Raw genomic sequence first — 21,868 nt, 5'->3', positions numbered from 1 at the left:
GGGTACAGATAGGCAAACAACATTCATTTGCTCAGTGATGAAAGTCGTTAACAGTACTGTTTTTTTCGTAGTCAAATTCGAAATAGCTGGAATGTATAAAGCAAGTAAGAAGCAGCCCAGCAGTGAAATGCTTTGCTCTTTAAATCAGGCATTAGCCTACGTTATTTAACACGTACAAAATGCCTGTTTGAAGATGAATTTCAGATCAGAATGTTGGTATTTTAATAGTTTAGTGCTCTATCCACTGCAAAAAAAAGACCACATACAAAAATACCCCACAGCAGATCTGTAGGAGGACTTGGGGATTTTGTCAAGTGGTATCTGTGTCAAAATAAATGAGGCTGCTCATCACAAGAAAGGTATCCCTAATGATCCATTAATGGGTTCTGAATCCTTGCTTGGAGAACAGATCATGAACTTTCTGGACAGTGGGACAGTGTCACCTTTAATACTCGGTAACAATCAAAGGCAAATGGTTAAGATAGGAACAGAGTGAGTTGTTTTTGTGTCTTTGTAAATCAGTAAGTGTGTCCCAGGCTTTTTTTTGCACATTTTATGCAATAGTTTAGTTTCCCTTCTCAGAAAGGAATTGGTAGAGCTAGGAAAGGTGAAGGGAAACCAGATCTGCAATGAAATGGCTCTGTACCAAGAAAAATTAAGCAGCACCAACTCAGTAAAGCAGTGACAAAGTTACGTAAAGTTCGGAATGGGGATTATGAATAGGAGGCAGATGTTCTCTGTTTCTCTGAAGATCGGAGCTGAAGGATATCAAGTGAAACTCTCAGGCACCAGGTTTACAATAAAAGGAAGGGGTTTTTTCATGCCACACGTAAGGTGTGGAGTTCACTGCCACTGGATGGTAGAGATCAAAAATATAAATGTACTCAAAAGAGGTAGGACAAATTCAGAGAGGTTTGTCAGAGGCTGGACAGCATAGACTGTGGATGCAGCCTCTGCCCTGGGGTGCCCAAAGCTGGGGAGCCCCAGCACCAGAAGGCAGTGTGGCAGGCTTGCCTTGCTGCTTCTGCTCAGCCTGTTTGCAACAGGCCACAGTCGGAGATGGCATTGTGGGCTTCAGAGGCTACAGATCTGAGCCAGTGTAATTAGCCTAATGGTCTTCACCACCTTGCCTCCTTTCAGCAATTGCAGGTTATAGCCAGCCTTTAATGTCTTTCACACATTCACACACTTTATTCTTACTCCCCCAAGAAAGTAACTCTTTCTTTTTCCAAACATGGCGGATACATTGGTCCTCTTTCAAGCTTCTTGATTTTATTTTTCCCTGGAAAGTTACCCTTGAGTCTTGTTACTCTTCCTGGGAATGCTAGTGCGTGGTCTGTTTAAATGCATCAGCCTCACGTAGGCACGCATCTTACTATGTACCTGTTGAGCTCTCCTGTTTACATGTGGTCTAATCGACACACCCTGGAAGCTGCAAGGGCGTCCTGTTTGATTTCTTTTTTTCCCCTTGTGTGAACTTGGCACCGAGCAGATCTAGTGACGTGAAGGTCGTGCGTAGCCAGGGACAAGGAACAGGTGTGGGGATTGTGGTACACCAAAGCTCTTGAGGATCTTGTCTGTAAGTGTGGCCAAAGAATGATCATGTGTTCAGCAGGAAACCTATCTTCTCCACTCTTGCTCATGTATAACTTTACTCGCATTTCTCAGTTATGGAGGGGACAGGACAGAGAGCTGCTTGTCTTTTCTCCCACTACCTCTTTTCCAGGAGCAAGAAATTCATGCCTAGTAGGTCCATTCAGCCACCTCTCTGTTCCTGCTATAGAGCCCCAACATTAGGGGAATGAAGGAATACCTGTAGGTGCCTCAAATGGGCTCCTCCAAGCCCTTGAAATTCCTAAATAATAGAAAATTGTCCATATTTTAATATTTTTAGCATGTAACAAAGTAACCATTTTATTTTTGTATGTGGGTGCAGTCTGGTTTTGCCTTTGTTCTTCTAACTAGTTTTGATGGATAGGTCAGGCACAATCTTTTAAAAACTTTTTTAGGTTATCCTACCTTTTCAGGTAGGTTGAGTTGAGGAATTTTCATACACCTAGACTTCTTCCACCCACATGGGTGTGGTGGGATTTAATTTTTGAGCCTGTGTAAGTGCCATGGGAGTTCAAAGCAAGTACTGCTGTTCCTATTTCCACGTTTAAATCACTTGTACCTAGTGTACACAGAACTGGAAGCAGGAGGGCTGTGTTCTGGTCTCTTCATCTGTTCTTCCCAGGATAGTCCTGGGAAGGAGAAGCTGGATAAATTAATTGGTTGGGGCATAGCTGGCCTGTAAGTCAGCAGTTTGCATTGGATAACAGGAGCAGTTTGCATTGGATAATAATATGTTCATTTAAACAATGCTAATAATCAGTGTCCATTCTTGGGATGTGCAAATTGGAATGTACAGTGAGTTGCAAGTACAAGGGAGCCTTGATAATTGAGGAACAATTTGCTTAATTATGTTGGTCTTAGTCAATGTATCATTAAAACAATGAAAAAGTTAAATGATTGTTTAATGTTTGACAGTCAATATTTTCAGTCTCCCAGGTAATTTAATAGGACATATGTATTTGGATAAGAATTTTAAAGACAATTTAAAAGCCAAAACACCTCCTCTCTCCTTCCCCTCTCTCCCTTTCTCTCCCACAAACCAACCAACCACAATTACTTCATTTATTGCACTAAAATAAAAATCTGGGGTATGTAATGACAGGGCTTAGTGGAACATGGTTCCTCTATTGTATCTCTGCATTATTTTTATAGTTGTGAGGGATCTTCCATTGCAAAAACAGTGTTTTTCCTGTTGTTTTTTAGATCTTGAGACAGGCCAGTTCTTGACTGGTGACTAATCTCAAATGTTGAAGTGACCTTGGTCAAAAAGGGATGAATACGTGCAAGTGCTGACTCAGGTTACCATATTCAAGTAATAACCTATGGGCCTTTGTCTGCCCTTGATTAAAACAGATTTGTGTTCTTAGCTGTCTAACTGCAGCTGTCAGCATCTTTGTTCCTTCTGTGTCTGGAAAACAGTCATTAAATAAGGCATAACCTCTATTTTCATGGCATACCTAAGAAATTGATTACAGTTGGAAAAAATATAAAGATATTATAATATATATGGTATAAGTATAAATACTCTGAAAAAATATTAATATCCGAATGTTCTTATATCCACTGATTTTACAGTTTTGAATTAAACTCCCTGACTTTTCTCATCCTCTGTTAATAACTTTTTATGTAGCAATGTAAGACTGTATTCTTCACTGTAAAAAGAATGCTTTGCTTATATGTTTGCAGATGCTGTGAAGCCACCGGTCAGTTCTTTACAACCATCTGCTGAGTTACCCTTGCCCATCAACACTTCACCACCTTCCATGCAAGCAGAATCTTCCCTACCTCCTCCCTATCAGCTTATTAACATCCCCCCATTGGAGTCTTCCTCTGGTCAAGAAGATCCTCAAGACTACCTACTGCTAATAAACTGTCAAAGTAAAAAACCTGAACCTATGAGGTAAATGACTTTTTTTTTTTCCTTCTCTTTTCTTGAAAACACTTACTTGTATTACAGGCCAAGAATATTTGCCTAAAAGTGTTTTTTTTATTGCTGAGTCATTGAACATTTGGATGCACATAATTTACAGGGGGGAAGCTGCCTGTAGCTCTTTACTACTTTTCTTTCTATGCTTGAACTTTTTGCAGCAATAGTAAGTTGTTTGATCAGTGTTAGACCTATACTGCATTCTTCAAAAGTGTGGACGGCAGTTGCCAATATGATGTGTCAGATAAATGCAGTGATTCCAAGCATTTCATTGTAGTGATGCATGGCACAGAGCAGACAAGTTCCCTTTCTTTAACACAATCTGGTGTCTTTAGCCCAGTCTAGGACTAGAAAAAGCTGGAGAAATTTAGCCTTTCTCTCTTCTGCTATTTGGTGCCCCAGTTTTGCCAGTTGAAGCTTTCATGGAAGGATTCAGTAAAACATGCTGATATTTATTGTCACCTGCCAGATTACCACATCACTGAAAATAACAATCCTCAAATGGTATTTGTTGACTATTACTAACATGGTTCAGACTCTAAAGCAAGAGCTAAAGGATAATTATTTTATGATAACTAAGAATGTAGAAGACTTAAACCACTCAATTTTTGTATCCTGAATTTTAACTTATTCCAAACTACCGATTTGGAAACAAGCTCCAATAAACCTTATTTCTTACTGAATGAAGAGTAACCACAGAGTCAGTTCTCCACAGAAGTGTGCAATAGGAAATTTTAAGGAAAGAATTGAGAACTTCTACTGAATTAAAAGTATATTTATTTCTCCAGCTGATGCTTCTAAACTGAATAGATGTACAGCATCTCCTGCATCGGTGGATATTACTTTTATGGTAGCTACCTGGGAAATATTGCTGTGGTTTTTCAGAATGGAACATGGTGTCTATTCCTGAAGCAGGCTGCCCGGGGACTTAGTGGTATCTCCATCCTCTGAGATTTAATAAGAAAACCCAACATACAAAACAACCACAAATGAACTTGACTGGACAAGCTCCTAAGGAGCCTCACCTGACTCTAAAGTTGGCTTTGCTTAGAGGTATTGGAAGAGCTGGACCAGATAATCTCCAGAGGTCTCCCTTCCAACCTTGAATTTTCTATGGGAGAACCTTATAAATCTGTCTGGCAAGCTTCTTTTATGCAGTAATTTAAAATAAAATCTGCTGGGATATTTCCAAGAAAATAAACAAAACGTCATAGTCTTTTTGCAATTGCAGACAAGTACATGGGAGGCTGAGGAAAGCTTCCTTTGAAAGTGTTTGCATGAGTATTTCACGTACTCCCTTAGGGCCATACCTTTTAGTGGTGATGCCTTCTTCATCAACACCTTGATGCTTTTCCAGTTTTACCTGTGCCATGTGCTCTTCGTTCCCTTGGCGTTTTTATCTTGCTCTGTGGTGCCTGAGGAGTTTCCTGCTCTGTTTACTGATGATTACATGGTAGAAAAGTATCCACCCTTTACAATCTTTCTTATAAAATGGAGAAATGAGCCTACAGTTTCCCCAGAGTATGGAATGTGCAGGCTACAGGCAGCACAGCGTGCCCTGAAGTGTCCTGCAAGAGAAGGGGAAACCCAGTATCTGCTTTGTCAGTGTTAAAAGTTTAAGTGATTAACGATGTTTAGAAGCTGATGGTGCCCGAAAGGTGTGTTCACTGTTTCTGCCAGTGATATTGTTTCCTGAATGGCTTGGCAGAGAAATCTTGACTTTCCATTTTAGCACCCTGGCTCATCAGAAATGTGTCTGCCTGTTTGCCTCTGCAAGGCATGGGCACAGAGCGGATTTGTAACACCACCACATGAAGCATGTTTGTTGCAATGATGAAGGTTGGGTAATTGACCTTCTCACATGACTTTCACAGTTGTGTGACATATGGGTTAAGTAGAAGGAGTAAATATGGGTTAAGTAGGAGGGGTCCCCTTTCATGGTCTCCTTACACTAAACGTGGCAAGGTACAGCATCCAGGTAGCCTGCAAGATTTCTTGAGGAAGACAGTGGTGACACAGTAGAGAAGGTATTTGGGTGTTGGGGAAGGCATAAGGTCCAGTAGAGATAAAATGCCAAGGGAACTGAGAAAAAGCTGAACAAAGTCTTTGGGGGTGTAGAGGTTGTTTAAATAAATGATGTTTTTATAGGAATATTTGAAAACAGTACAACATTGGCATTGTGATTACTTGGAAATTGTGTGGGCTTAGTGTATTATATTTAACTAAATTCACTAAATAGCTATGTCCTTTTATTAAGAAGGCTGTAATAATGAAAATTCAGAATAATAGTTATGCTGGAGTTTCAGTTCCACTTAAAAGGACTGCTTATGTTTTATGGTACAGTAGGTGTTCTGCTGGATCTCGACAGAGTGTAGAGGATATAGATGTTTTCCTAAGGAATTAGAGCTTTGTGTATTTGTGTAGCAATGTTACTAAGATGATCAGTTAGAGGGCACACTATGTACTACCCCAATCCACATCCTTACAGGTGAATTAAAAATTAAATGGTTGCATCAATTTCCTGTTAATTTTCAGGCTTGGTACAATTTATCTGTATTTGATACAACCTTTTTTCCTTAGTGTAAAGTGCAAAGCTTAATAGATGTAATGAAATAGGCAGGTATTGTTACTTGAGTAGTTTATTTCTGTGACTTTTCCCTTTAGACTTCAAAGTTGCCAATATGCAGAGGGAACTCTTCTGTTCTAATTTTGCATGCTACTTCATAGATAATCTGGGATTTTCATTTCAAGGCTTTGTGGTTCTTTGCTAGGTGAGGCAGGTAACTGTGAAACATAAGGGAAGTATCCAAACTGCCTCTCTCGAAATCTTTAAGAATTGTGGTGTTTCAGAACTAAGACATGATTTTGAAATGCTTCATTAATGGTGTTATGGAACCCAGCACATGCTGTTGTGAGAATATCTTGGACGCAGCACTTTACAGCTGTAATAATCATGCTGTATTTTGTCTAAAATAGTTTTATGCTCTGATCACTGTTGACTTGAGAAAGAGCATTGTTGGACTGCAGCATTTAATGAGATTTTAAGGTTTGTATTTGGATCCTAAATAAGAAAATGCAGCAAAAGACAGCTTCCGAACCCCTGAATGTTCTGGCTTATTCGAGAGGTGTATTGAAATACTAAACGCTGTCTTCCTCATCTTTCCTGTGTTTATGAACCAGCCAAGTGTCACCCTTTCTCTCAGAAGAAGGGCAGGAATATCTGCTATTAGAAGATTTTGAAAGTAAAAAGATTCCACTGCAGTGAGTGAACAGTAGCCATTCTTGGAATGTGTGTGAGAAATTAATCACAGAGCCATTAACTTGCCTGAAAATATTGTTTGTTTGAGACGTGTCTTGCATGGTGTTCTGTGAGTTTTAACAGAAAAACTGTGTAACTTTGGCATCCATGGAAATAGAGCTGGCTTTTTATTTATTTATCTATCTATCTATCTATCTACATTTTTTACTGTGCTTCCTGTTGCTGCCCCAGGTTGTTGGCTCACACGAGCAGTTCTGCTGCCACTTTCTTCACAGTATTCTGTTTAATTGGTCATATCAATTCCTGTAAATGGGACAAGGATCACCTTAAAAGGATGAGTGGTCAAGCCAGACTGAATTACAGCATATTCAAAAATGGGATGATTACCTCTCAGACTAAAACACATTTAAAACTTTTTTTTCCTGGGTCTCTGTCAACAAGTAGCTTTTGGTATGTGGAGGCAGGCTTCTTATTGGGCTCCCTTTGCCTCAATATCCTACGTCTTCTCAGTGCATCTTAATGTCCAGTCCTTGTAGCTCAGCAGGCTCTACAGTCATCTCGATGTGTGTAGAGATGTCCAGTCCTAGCACTGAGTAAGGAATAGTTGGGTCACTTTGCAGAATTTGCAGTCATGTGATGCCTGCATGTGATTGCACTGAATTCATGTCACAGTCATCCTCTGCTTATAAATAGTGAGGAGTTTTCATTGTGTTATATCCAACTTTGCCATTATTTTAAACTGAGGTGTAAAAAATCATTAATCCTTATTCTTAATAACCAATTGTTAATGGAATATTTAAGAGAATTGATTTTTTTTTTTGTGTTGAGCTGTTCTGAAGTGTGTGAGGAAAATTAAAAGTTACCTGACACTTTTAAGTGCAGAAGACATCAAGCATCTTGCGTCTGAAATCCTTCTTTTTAAAAAAAGCAGGAGTTGTGAGCCCCTGAACTCTGGTCCTAACCTAAATTTCCTTGAGGTAACATGCATCAATGATGTGTTGTACACTTTCAAAATTGTACATGGTGTTCCTGTCATGATCAGTGGTTAATACTGGCTTTTGAAAACTACTTAAACTTCAGAGGCTGAATTCCCTATCTTCATTTGGCATAAACTGCTTTCTTGGTCTGTGTTTTAGACTGTCTTCAAACTTTTGGTCTTTCAAAATCAGGTTGGTTACAACCCATTCATATTTTGAAAACTGTTTCAATAGACTAAGAAGTTGATTCCAAAAGATTACTTTTTAACTCATGAAGTAAATCAGAAATGCCCTCTTATAATGAGAAATTTAAGTTGTTGCCAAATAACAGGCCTGGCTGCCTCGTGTGTCATGGTTTTTGAAAGTCGTCTGTTTTCGCAAGTGCTTGTGGTCAAGAAAGAAGCAGCAGCATTTGCTTAGACCCAGGAAAACTGCTAAATTTAAAAATGTCAGCATTTGTTGCTTACATCTCATGGGTAATCCCTAGGTACTCGCATTGTACGTGTGCTGTTGCTGCATTTTGAGCTTTGGTTATATACTCTGCATGTTTTTCTAAGATAAATGGAGTGTTTATATTTTATTTCTGTGGTTTTGAAAGTTTTTCTCATTTCCAAGTATATCCTAGTCAACTGGAACTAACAATTTTGGTTCTACAATTGACTGTCAGTGTCCAGTTTCTCTAGACTGCCCAATTTATTTTTATAGCATATAAAATGCAGATCACAGTCCTTGCCACACTTGCTCGTATAAAACACATGTGACTTTTGCTGAGACTTTGGTCTGAATGAGTACCACAGAACCAGAAGAGTACATCTAAAAAGTGAGGAACTCCTGAATGAATTCTTCAAGTAAAGAGGGGATAAGTTTGGTGTGTTACTAGTCACACCGTATGTTCACAATTTACTATGTGCTCTGTAACCTCATGTAGTCCCTCCAGGACTACATGTTCTATTTTTTGCAACTGTGCTAAACTTCCAGTGGTTCAATAGTGAGGCAAAGGAAGTAAACTGTTAGGAAACGAGGTATTTCATGGTCAGCATCATAAGGATTGTAGGAAGTCTCACTTCCTCAGTTGCGCCAAGGGTAAATACTTAGTGAAAACAATCCCTTCTTTTTAGGGTCTGGTAAACTACATGCAGATCAATGTTCAGAGTCACCTAGAAACCAATTCCGACCAGTGAGACAGAACTTAAATCCATGTTGAAAATAGTAACCACAGCAAAATTAGTGTACTTTTTCTAATGAAAGCAAACCAAAACCACACACACACGGAAGAAACAAATGACCAAACAAACAAACAAAAAAAACCCCAAAACCATCAAAACACCAAAAAACAACTGAAAAAAAACCCTAATAACAAGCCAGTAAAAAAAGTTGATGTATTTAAAGCTGGAGAAGGACTCTCATAAGCCATTTGGACTGATAGAGATTGTATCTCTGCTATTAAACAGAACAAAAACCAGTTGGTTAGTGAACGACATTTTTCTTGACTGCAGATGCCCAGTCTAAGCTAATCACGTGGATTCCCTTGATAGCTGACAGAGAGGCACTTTGGGAGTGATTCATCAGGTTTAGATGGATATCTAGGAAGAATGGATTGTGTTTCACGCAGTCTCCATTTCTCCAGTGACTGCCGAGGAAACCTAAATGAATAGCTAAACTGGATTCCTTTCTCTCAGGTTACCAGAACCCATGGAGACAAAGCCAGCTGTCCCTTAAGAAAGAAAGTTTTGTGTGATATTATTGACAAATTGAAATTTGAATAACAAATTCTGGTTGTGATCACTTTGAGGTAGAGAGCCTTTTAAAATAAGAGGAAAAAGTGCTTCTTGTGGCAGTCATGCTGTTGAATTTTAAGTGTTTTATTCCTCAGAAGTTTAGTAAACTGCATGGTCCATTTGCTTAATAGAGCCTAGTAAAAGCTGTGTAGCAGCTATTCATTGATATGCACGCATGCTAAAATATTTACATATGTGTGTATGAATTAACACATCGGTATTGTGCTGTGGTAATGAAAACAGGAAATATCATGGTATGATTGATCAAAAAGTGTATGGACTGCATTAACCACTGTGTTAGTATTTAGCCACTGTCTTTCATTTAAGCAAGCAGTCAGACTGGTAACAATTTCTTGAATTTCTCTGCCTGGAGCAAGGTAACTGGGGAAGTTAAAAAGGCGGGGGGGGGGAAAAGTACAATGTGTTTACTTTCCATGGAAGTATACTGATACTGGTTAGTGCCAGTATTGCAGTGCTATTCTCATAAAAGATGGAATTTCTGGAGAAGTCAAAGGATAACTACTGCCTAATCAAAGGATAACAATACTGCCTTAATTTGCGTTCAAGAAAAAAACACTCTGTTGCACATACATCCTATGTATTACACACACACACCCCCCCCTCCCAAAGAACATGCTATCTTTCTCCTATTTCTGTTCTTATCTCTTACTTCTCTCTCCTTTATGTGTTTCACACGGGTTTTTTTATGGTCAGTAGGTAACTTCAAGTATGAACATAAGGGTGTTGCAGCAGTACTTTTTCCTCTAACATTTTTTCATACTGATTAGAACTAGCAAGTTCTCTAAGCCCAAGGATTGTGTATTATTAGTGCCATTAAAGTACTGCTAGTTTGCAGCATGGGTTAAAAAAAATAAAATAAAAAATCCCCCAGTCCCAAACAAACTGCTCCAAATTGGCATTGTGGAAGTCACTTGCTTTATGAAACATAAACTTGTTGTTTAACTGCTGCTAAAGCTCCACAATTGTGTTATGTGTTTCATGTGCATGGATTTATATGTATATAGTTACTTAGGATCCTTCTGAAGTACTACTATTTGTTTATTAAATGAGTTCATTAAAAAAAAAATTGGAAGAGACTGATAGACTTGTTTCATTTTCAATGTTTTGTTTATTTGTAATGTTTGTTTTTCTTTATATGTTCGTCAACATTTTAATCTTACAATCTTATTTACGTGTAGATCTCATGCTGACTCGGCAAAATCCAGCTCTTCTGAAACAGACTGCAATGATAATGTGCCCTCCCACAAAAATCCTGCTCCGTCAGCGAGCAAGCATGCTGTGAATGGCTTTTTTCAGCAGCAAGGTGTCTATGACTCTCCTCCTTCTCGTTCTGGTCTGACACTGGCAGACTGCAGCCTTTATAACCTGCCTAGGAGTTACTCACAGGATGTTTTACCGAAGGCAGCATCTCCATCTGGGACTGATGCAGAAGGAGAGCAACATGTTTTCAATACCCCATCAGCAACATGTTCATTAGATGCACAGATGAGACACATCTCCATTAGCTATGACATTCCCCCCACACCTGGAGGTACTTACCAGATTCCACGAACTTTTCCAGAGGGAACGTTGTCTCAGACTTCAAAACTGGAGACTATTCCAGATACTCCTCCACCTCGGCCACCAAAACCTCACCACGCTGCAGATCGATCTCCTGTGGAAACATGTAGCATTAGTCGCACTGCTTCAGACACTGACAATAGTTATTGCATCCCTACAGCAGGAATGCCGCCCTCACGCAGTAATACCATTTCAACTGTAGATTTGAATATCTTTCGTAAAGGTCAGTATTCCATATTTTATCCTGCTCTTCCGGAATCGTATATGTTAAATGATGTGATCTTGTGATGAATGATGTGATATGAATGATACGAATGGACTGAACGGTATGAGAGGCATTTCTAGCCATTAGAAACAAGCGTGTAGCCCTTTGCAAAGCAGTCTGTGGTTGCAGTGCTTTAAATATGTGAGAAAGAAGAAAAGAGAAGACTATTAAAAGAAACCATCAAAACAGCAAAGCAAAGAACATCAATAAGGGATGTGTGTTGTATTGTGGCATTCAGTCTTAGCTACAAATATTTGAAGACCTAGTCATACTGATGGTGTTACTCGTCCTTAGAAAACAGCAATGAAGAACTCATCATCATTTATTATTTTTTTTTTGCCGATAAGCTCATACAGTTCAATATTTCTGTTACCAGCCTTTCAGAACAACCAAAGTAAAGTTGGCAGGTAGTGGTCCAAATGTGCAGAAGCTGAAAACGTTTCATGAAGGTTAATGGCACTTGGTGTATACCCAGAGCTTTGAGATCAACCCTGATCTGGTGATCATTGCCACTAACGTTTATTTCCCTCCTTGTGATAGATGTGCATATGGCAGTTTTTAAGTAAAAATGAAGCTGTTCCTTATAGTCGCCTAAATGTTGGTATTCCAGATATGCTAATGCATTTTTCTTAACTTGTTTTTCCTTTAGCTGATGGGAATATTTCAGGTGCTAGCAAATCTGGTGGAGCTACTTTTACTTAGAGAATTTGGCATTTCTTGTGGTTTTTTTTCCTGCCTGTTTCTTTTCATTCCTGTTCTTTTTATCTCAGATGTAAACTCAAGAAATGCGGCGTAGAGGTTAGGAAGCTGATATTTATTGTTACATAGAGTAGTTGTTCTAGTAGTGTTAACCACTCTTGGGCTAAGAGTTTAATTTTTTTTCGGGTTCCTGAGGCAGGTGGGCATTACAGTGTTACATCTCAAGTGAAATTTTAAACTGGTTAGAGTTGATGCTAAATGTTAAAGGGGATTTTAAAGGAGAATTGTTTGAGTTGTTCCAGGTACAGGATGGGAGGATGAAATGTGGAAGGGGATGGGGACAGGGCTTTTAGAGGAGGCGATACACATAATGGATGTGATCATGCAGGCACTCGGTAATATCCTGTTTGTCATTCATTTTGTAGGCTAAGCGTAATAATATTGGTGGTTGTTAGTGTTTTAAAATGACAAAATAACACCCTGAAAGATCTTTATTTGCTTTGCTTATCTTCTCTCACTTTGCTAAGTTTATAAGTGACTACTCCTACATTCTGGCTGAGATTGTCGGCCTCAGGAAGAGTAGCCTTTCTGAAAATACTGTTTTAATTTGGCACTTAATAGTAGAAGTGTTTGGTGGTTTTTTTTTTCTCTGAGGTGGAAATCTCAAAAAAACCCCACCAACCCATCATATCTTTTCTTTCGGGACAAGGCAGCGTTAAAACCCAGAGTTTGCCCACAGTTTGTCTTGGCATAAGGAGGAAGGGCATGCCTGTTGCAGGGAAAGGCAGCCTGTCTTCTACATGGGTGAGCAGGACCTGGGAGCCAGATGTCTCACAAACGTCCATCAGAGAAACAGCCACAAAGTTGAGGACTTTCTTAATGTGGACTGCCAAGACCCAGGAGCCTGAAAATGGAGAGATGTATGTTTCTGTAGCAGTTTGTTCAAACTGAAAGCCCCTGGAGCTAGAGAGCTGAGTGCAGGGATTCACCTGTTCCTGCAGCAGATTGAATGCTGTTGAATCAACACTTTCAAAGGGAAGGCTGTTCAGTCAAAAAAACCTTTCTCCAGATCCTGAAGTACATCTGCTGTTTATTTTAGAATAGGTTTTTCATAGGGCCCGGTATCTCAAAACCCACTTTTACACTAAATTCTTACACCTGCCTCTTTGAAATGAAGACTTAGATGCTGTTTTAAAAGGAAAAATGACCTTTTTTTTGTTCTGTTTTTTTTTCCTTGCCATGGAAAAAAGCCACTGTAAGAGCTTCAGGTTGTGACTGATAAGTGCTAAGTTTGTTTGTGAACACAGTCCTCTTAAGTATATAGATAAAATCTATATACTTCAGGAGGTGTATTTGTATGCCCTCAGAAGCAGACAGTAAATAGCAACAGACGTGGGATGCCTGGTGCCAAGTGACGGGAACAGGGTTGATAAATAGCCACTTTCTCTTCTTGTTTCTTTAGAAATTAGTTCTCAAGACTGTTATGATATTCCACGAACGTTTCCGAATGACAGATCTAATTCATTGGAGGGCTTCCATAACCACTTCGTAAGTATGACTTGATCTGATGAGAGGCCACAGTGACAGTGCTTGAATGCTCTTTGTTCCCATGCAAAAAAGCAAGCTGTACAGTGTTCGTGATTTTTTGGTTTCAGTAGAATATATTAACCTGAGTAGATTAGGTTAAAAAACTCATATGATTCACAGCTGATTGCATAACTTATTTTGTTAAAGGAAATGTATGTTAATTCTAGAAAAACAGAAGCATGTTGACAGTGGGAAGTGTTTCAAGTGAAGAACTAGATGAAAATTATGTCCCAATGAATCCCAACTCTCCTCCACGACAGCATTCCAGCAGCTTCACTGAACCCATCCAGGAAACAAACTATGTACCAATGACACCAGGCACGTTTGATTTTCCGTTATTTGGAAAGCAGGTCCCTCCTCCTGCTCACATGGGTTTCAGGTCCAGTCCAAAGACACCTCCCAGACGATCAGTACCTGTTGCGGAATGTGAGCCACCGCCAGTGGATCGGAACCTCAAACCAGACAGAAAAGGTGAGGAAAATGTCCAATAGAAGTTGACTTTTATCATCTAAGAAAATAACATAGCTCTCCCAACTTCTGGTTAGTGGGAATTATCTACTTTTAGAAATTCTAACAAAATAATTTTTATCCTATGAGATAACCATGACACAAAGGAATCCTAGGATTATTTTTAACCATGTTAAAGCATCACAATAACAATGCCACATCCAACCATAGGTTTAAAGTTTATTACTGCAGTTACTAATGCAGAAATGACACAGAATTACTAACGCTCAGAAGTGTGAGTTTTAGTTTTTATATGTAGAAGACAGTTAGCCTGACTTGTGATGGAGAGAGCACGCAAGGCATTGGATAGAATACAAATTGATAGCCATAACAGTGCTTGGGACAGGATCAGTACACATTTTAACTGTATGAAGTAAAAGTTAAAAATAACTTCGTTAACTCTCTTACGTATTTGCTTTTGATGTAAACGTGGTTAGAAGAAATTAATTGTTACAAGAATGAGTTGTATATTGTGCTGCTTTTTAGTCCTACTCAAAAGTATGTAGTGGTCTTACAAACTCTTACCTAGAGTAATTCTTACAAATGTGTTCAGTGAAGGAAGAAATACTGAAGAAATAGTGTTTACTACTAAGTAGGTAATGTTACGTTCTCATCTCAGTCTGTAAAAGCAAGGAAAATCACTTGTTGGAGCTGCTTAGTTTAAGTGTTAGTGGCCACACGGGACAGTCACGGGAAGATGTTTAATATGTGGGCTGTGAGGTTACCATGTATATCTTTTCTTTGGGATCCCAATGGGAGGAGGGAACTGCTAATTCAAGCCAGCTCTTAAGATATGTTTACTTTTTCACAGGAGCAGGCGCCATGCTTATATTGAAATTTATATAAACTGTAGTAGGTGATAATTTCCTTGCCTTCATAGAGTGTGGTAGATTAAACAAAGCCATAAAGCAAAAGGAAAACTAGCTTTATGTGGAAATATTTTGCACTGCTGAATATGTGTAAGATGACTGTTACGAGTCTGAGGAAACTGCAACAACTTCAATGACAAAATTGAAAAAACAAAACAAAACAAACACCAAACACCCTCAAAGCTGTCCTAAAAAATTAATCTCTTAAATCTGGTGTGTACTGGGATTACTTGTGCATAAAATAAGGATTATTTGGGTGACAGCTGTTCTTAAGAAACAAAGAAGATACTGTTGTGATGTGTCTATAAAAGATATTTATCTAGAGAATCACTAATAAATAGCTTAGGCTTTCCAGTTTACCTAAAATGTTTTATCAGCCAGCCTGTCAGAAGTACAGGCAAGTGCTTAACTTATTTCTCTACCACGCAGTTTTTCAGACAAGATAACTAACTTCCTTGTAGAAGTGAGACCTGAAGAACATGAGGTCAAATGTCTGCACTGTTCTATATTCAAGTAATCCAAAATAATGTGCTTGAAAAATTAGTATTTACATTGAGAATTGCTGACTTCATTTTGGGGAAGACTAGATGGCATATATTCAGATGACCTAAAATATCCCCTACTTAAACCTTTAAATTAGTATTCTTACCACTAAGTGAAAACAGCCTGTAATTAAGTGCAGTAGATAATATCATTGTGATATAGATGAGCTCAGTGTGAAATGAGAAGTATGACATCTCATTCTGGCTGTCTTTCTTCAGAAAACAAGGCATGGCCTTTTTCAAGACCTTGGCTCTCTGCTTGTGTCTAATTGTTTTCGTGTTACTAGACAGTAGTTTTGTTTAGTTCTTAAGAAATAATGGACAGTAACAGATTAATGAAAGCTGATACTGGAAAGTATTCTTAAAATAAACAGTGAACCACTTTAAAATATTTTCCTCAACTGGCCAGTTTGTGTACTTTACCGATAAAATGTTTGACCCTCAAAAGTAATAAACCTACATGTTGAAAAGCTGCTCATTTTTGCTGATGGCGGTGCAAAGCAGTCACACAGATGTCTGCTGGGGCAACATTGCTGCTCTTGCACCTCTCTTCTTGAAACAAATTCATGTTTTGCATTCTAAAAGCACCTTACCTAACTCAAACAAGTGTGTGCTTTATATTCTACCATGGGGCTTTTTCAGCTTTCAAATTCTTGTAGCAACTGCTATTATCAGGTTGTTTCTGCTTATATAAATGTACTACAGTGGTCTTCTGCTATGAATTAGTGCATAGAAAAAAGTCAAGTTGGCTAGTAGATTCATTAAAACTTGGGTAGAGCTAGAAAGGGAGGAAAGGGTACATAAAATAGTTACCATCTGAGTCTTGCTCCTTTAAATGTTGGGAGGGTTTTAATGTGCCATTAGTTCAAGAATTTCTGTTTCAGACCACTGCGGCTTCTCTAAAAGATGGTGTTACCGAGGTGTGTTGGTGATAAGGCCTTCAGGTAGATTGAGGACCCATCTCATGTTCTGTCTGAAGAAGCTGCTATATCTTTCTTATTCATTAGATTGCTGCAAAAACAGTTTGCACTGCCTCCAAGTAACAATTCCTTATTGGTAGCTATCCTTGCTACTGAGAAACGTCATTATCATCTTTGACATAAGCATTAGCTGTAGCTCAGTAATGTTTCTGTGTGGGCCAGGGAATTTTGTTACATTCAGTGTTAAAAATGTATTTAACTAAGAAATAAGGCAGGGAAACTAGCACATAAAGAAATAATTCACTGCTTTTTTGTTGTCAAATCTATATGCTCAGCATGTCCTCTACTTTTCTTTGGTTTAAGGGCTTACTGCTTACCAGCAGTATAGTTTGGCCAGGGTAGAAAATGGAGGACTGGATGATGGCAGTGGCTGTTCTGTTGCATATAGCCTGCTCTCCCCTCTGCTGTTTCTGTTTTGTAAACCTGAGATGAAACAGATACTTGGTTGCTTCTGGTTCTGCTGTCTTTGAAGAATAATGTGTCAGACAGCAAGGAGCTTGGCAATCTGTCTATCAGCAGTAGCGACTGTAATGTGTATGTCTTCACAGCTCTGGTATAAGCACCTGATGTTCTGGATAAGTTATAAAACTGTTAAAGTTCTCCAAAATTTTAAGAATAGGTATGGTTATATAGAAGGGAGTTATGAAATCAATAATATGGGTAAACTAAATGTAGGTAATAGGTCTAAAATTCACTAAAGTACATGCACAATCTTCTGAGGAGGGTACTTGTGCAGCCCTGCTGTGAGAGCCTGAGGCTCTTCAGTCTAACCACCTGCAGGAGTAGCCTGGGCCAGGAGCCATGGTGAGCTATGAGATACCCAGTGTTTATTCCCACCGGTTTCTAGAAGAGCTTTGCTTTAGAAAACGGGTAAAAATAATAACAAGTTAAAGAAAGAAAATATATATAACCTTGAAATTACAGTACATTTTCATGTAATTTTGTTTTTCTAGCTCACAGCTGCTTCTGTAAATGCTTCCAGTGCTTTCTGGAAGTCTTGAAAGTAATTTCAAAACATGGTGTTGGCTTACTGCCCTTGTAACTTGAATTAAAATGCTTTACTATTTCTTTAGAGAAGCATACCGAAAGGTAAGTGATATATTGCAGGTGCTTTTCTGCATTCACCTGTAATTGAATGACAAAAATAATCTCTTTCTTCATTTGTTTTATTCAAGGTGCTATTTCTTTTATGATAAAGAACCATTGTCTATATTGATTTTGTATTTCTGCTTTTTGGCTGCTTTAGCTTGCCATGGTTGCATGTAGTCATAATGCTAAATTGGAAGCATTGTTGCTAGCAAAAGGCTCCAAGTGGAAGAAATATTGCATCCATCCATGCAGCTGGGTCTTATTCTCTGAATTGTTCAAAGACTGTGACTGGTTCTGCCACAGAGCAATCTTGCGACATTTGACAGTCACATGTTGCTTCCTCGAAAGACCATTTATCCAGGAAGGAGCAGTAGAATTAAAGGTGCCCCAGTGCACCCAGTGTCTAGGGACGTGAAGACTCCCTAGACAGAGAAGGCAGCAAAGAAGAGCCACGTTCTCTTCTGCTCCACGTCATGCTTTCCATGGGGCTCTTCAAACTATTTGAAAAGGGTTGTGATATGAGGCAGTGGATCCTGTGATCTCCATCCTGCTGACAGCTTGTGGGGCTGTAGCAAATGTTTCATCACACCGCAGGGAACCACTTTGTGTAGGAAGGCGAGTCCCCGGTGGCTGTGCTGGCAGTCCAGAAGAAGGCGTTAGGGCCTGACAGAGGTCTGTGAGTCTGGACAGCTTTAATCTTCTCAGCAAATGTGATGTAAGTCAGGGATCAAGGAAAGCGCGTGGTCAAAAATAAAAGGGGTAGGGTGTGAGCTGGTTCTTCTAGGTCAGGAGGAAGCATTTGAGTGATGCAGCATATGAGAGATTGGGGGGTTTTAGTGTGTGTGTGCAACTCATCTGCAAAGTTTAAAGCTCTTAAAAAATACATGCTTGCCATCTCAACTGAAAAAACATATTTTTCAATATCTGAATCAAACAGTTAAGTCAATTATCAATTTGGTGATGGAGGAATTCAGTTCTTTAAAGTCTTGGTTTGATACTTTGCTTACTGTAACCTGGTAACTTCTCTTTTCTGAGGGACAGCAAGCACGTGTATGTACCAAAGTCGTTCTTTAAAGTTTTGAAAAGAAATATATGAACCGTGGGCATATGGCTGAGTTAACAGTTCATGACCATAATGGAATGAAAATCAAAAGTTAAATCTCATTCCTTTGAATACAGTGTAACACTGCCATTTTTGTAATGTTTTTGACCCATAGTACTTGAACTCTCTCATAAGGTGTTTTTAGTTCAGCACAGATCCTAGTTCAGGGTCATAGGAAGCTGTGGTAGAACTCAGGATCACCAGGTGGATCACCAACAGAGGCAGTAAAGAACTTGGAATTCCCAGTTTACAACATAGTACTGGACTTTGCTCCATTCATCTTGAATAATGATTGTATTTGCCTGAATATTATTAGAGTTTAATTGCATTCAAGAGTGTCTTAAGCAAGATTTTCAGTCCTAGTTTTGCGTTGGATTGCACAGGTGTCCTGAGTTGTCAGCGTTGTTCCCAGGCTGAAAGTCAAAAACACAGCACTGCACCAGCTACTAAGAAGGAGAAAAAATGACTGCTACAGCTGAACCCAGGACAACAGATTATTTTGCCTTTATGTTTTTACAAAAGGCTTATCTTTCAATAGAAATATATTAGCATTTAGTTTGAGATGCTTCCTGCAACTTGAGTCCATACGATTGCTTTTACAAGAGACTGCTGCCTGGCCCCAGTAATTTTCAGCCCAGCAAGTGGTGAGCTAGGATTTAGAGACAGTGAATGACGCAGACATTTCTTTTCATGCCAACAAAATACCCTGTTGAACCTTGAAAAATAGAAAACAAACCAACAAAGTGAATCAAGGGAGAGGAAAAAACTTCTCATGGAGCTGGGACTTGTGACTGTTTTTAAAAAAGTTAAAAAAAAAGAAAATCAGGTTGTTCTTGCTATAGATTTTTCTCATTTAACATGTTATAAGACATAATTTGTGTCATTAAACCACAAATATGTGGATTGCTTATAAAATGTGGCTGTATCTTTGCTATGGCTACTCATGAGCATCTCCCGAACAGATTAACTTAATTGAAAATTCCAATTTGCTTTATTTAAGATCATAGGCCCACTTCGAAGAGGTAACTGTGTACAGAGCTTTCACGTGGCCATATCCTGGCCCCCATAGGACTGAGATGCTTTTGGATGACCAGCATAATCGCCTGACGTTGCAGTATAGTATGATGCTGTAAGAAATCCCAAGCAAAGTAGGTAGTTATTAAGGAAATAAAGAACCCTCACTAATCATGACGTTAGTTATAAATAGCCTAGTTGAACAGTTTCCTTCTTAAATATTTACATGTTTGAATGCCTGTAGTTGGACAGCATGACTATATCTCGCTGTCCTGATGCAGCAGGAACACCACACCATCCTGAAATAAAACTTGAGAGAAACAGTTAAGGCACTTGTGACAACAGGAGCTGGCATTTCTTTAAAAATAATAACGGTTAGAAGTTGGCAGCACTGCGGTGTTCTACGCTGTCGTGATTGTCTTGTATATCCTTAAATAAAGGATCACTCATTTGCTCAGGCTCTGGGACAAGTAGGCATTGAAAAACTGCGTGGTGATTTTAATCAGCAGCAAGAACTGAACTGAAGATCTGTTGAAAAAGAAACTGTAATTTTCATGATGACTTTTCTGAGCAGAAGTACTGTTCATTTTGCTGTTAAGAAGTCCATGCATTTAATCCTTCCATTTACTTTTGGAAGTTACACCTCCTGTTCATTTTGCTTAGGAATTTAAAAAAATAAGATTTTGGGAGATGTTTTGTTGCTTCCTCAGAGTTCTGAAAGCAGGTTGAATACTAAATTTTGTTTTTCTTCTTCTTCTTTTTTTTTCCCCCCACGAGCTCCAAAGACTTCCATTTAGCTGAAAATTACATTTCCTCCATGGCTATACTGAATTACTTCTGCAAGGCTAGTTTTTACTTAATAGCTTTAAAGGAAATTTATATAGCTCCTTGCTATCATACCCCAGTCCTTAACTTGCAGCTGTGATTTGTCTTACAAAACTTTGAAACAACAAATAATTTCAAGTAAAGATTTCTTTTGGATGGCTGCATCACAGCTGCAAAGGAAGCTATGGTTTACTGGACATAATGGTTTTAAAATTAAACATACGAGTCTTCTGAAGATAAACTGCCAGACTTGCTCTGATACTAGCAGTAGAGATGGCAGTGTTGAACTCCAAAGATGCTAGGGAGAGCAGGAACAAGAGAACACGGATCATAATGCCCTATTTTTTTTCTTCCCTGCATACAATTTTTCTTTCCTTCCCTGTGTGCATTAAGCACATTAAGCAGGTTTTGATACACATACTGTCATGCTAGTCCATTGGCTTTTTTATAGACTTCATGTTAGGCTTGATTTGTCCAGTGAACAAGTTAAACTCCATTAATTTTCTGTGTTTTGTTGAAATAATAATAAAAAACCCCCTCAAAAATAGGAAAAAAAAGGAGGGGGGGAAGTAGTATCCCTTGGACTTCATTAATATTAGTGAAGCTTTAAACTACTAATCAATGAACACTTCAGAACACTGCTTTGGTCTTGAAACACTGTTTATGCTACTAAATGCTTTTAGTTCATCATGCTTTGGGGGCTTTTTAAATACAGTAGAGTTTTTAAATAACATGTAGAGTTACTTGCAAATTAGAGCAGTCAAATAGTATTTGTATGATTAATAGTTTTGGTATTCTCTGAATAGTTTTTATGGCATTTGACAAATATTTTTTGAATACCAGTAAACCTTAGCTGTCAGATGCTGTTGGACTTCTTTATAATCAGGTACTTTTTCCAATTAATCCTTAATTTCTGGAGCAGTCAAAGTACCAGTGCTCTGAGGAAGTCATTTTGAGAAGATAAAGACATCTAAGAAAAGTGGAGAGCCTCTCTTTAGATGACTGATTTTTCTATTTCAGAATATTAAAATAAGAAGTTTATTTCAGTTTGGTTTTACTGTCCTTAAGATACCATCCATGTGGTATCACTGACCAGAACTAAGCACATTATTGATATTCCTATTTGTTGCTGGGTACTAGTATGGAAGTGGATATGAATGTTGTATAAGTAAATACATGTTTCTAATTAGAAGTACCTTGGCAGGAAATAGTTGTAATAAAAACAGAGATGAAAAAGCAGTTCAGGATATTTG

The 21,868-nt window shown here is 38.6% G+C and overlaps 1 protein-coding gene across 7 annotated transcripts in view; it reads left to right on the top strand.

Moving 5' to 3' along the window:
- Window positions 1-21,868, top strand: part of GAB1 (GRB2 associated binding protein 1) — a 104,604-nt gene that overhangs the window by 65,473 nt on the left and 17,263 nt on the right. For 6 of the 7 annotated variants that reach the window (XR_003992276.1, XM_030492263.1, XM_030492266.1 and 3 more), the window contains exons 3-6: window positions 3,301-3,514; window positions 10,755-11,359; window positions 13,563-13,648; window positions 13,855-14,158. Coding sequence is in view for 6 of the 7 variants with exons in the window: in XM_030492263.1 (XP_030348123.1) it covers window positions 3,301-3,514; window positions 10,755-11,359; window positions 13,563-13,648; window positions 13,855-14,158 (1,209 nt within the window). In the remaining variant the exon portion in view is untranslated. The remainder of the gene's footprint in view (window positions 1-3,300; window positions 3,515-10,754; window positions 11,360-13,562; window positions 13,649-13,854; window positions 14,159-21,868) is intronic. The other variant, XM_030492265.1, reaches the window with a different exon arrangement.

The sequence above is a fragment of the Strigops habroptila genome, chromosome 7, assembly GCF_004027225.2.
Source record: "Strigops habroptila isolate Jane chromosome 7, bStrHab1.2.pri, whole genome shotgun sequence".
NCBI lineage: Eukaryota > Metazoa > Chordata > Aves > Psittaciformes > Psittacidae > Strigops > Strigops habroptila.
This window is presented reverse-complemented; position numbering and strand designations above follow the sequence as displayed.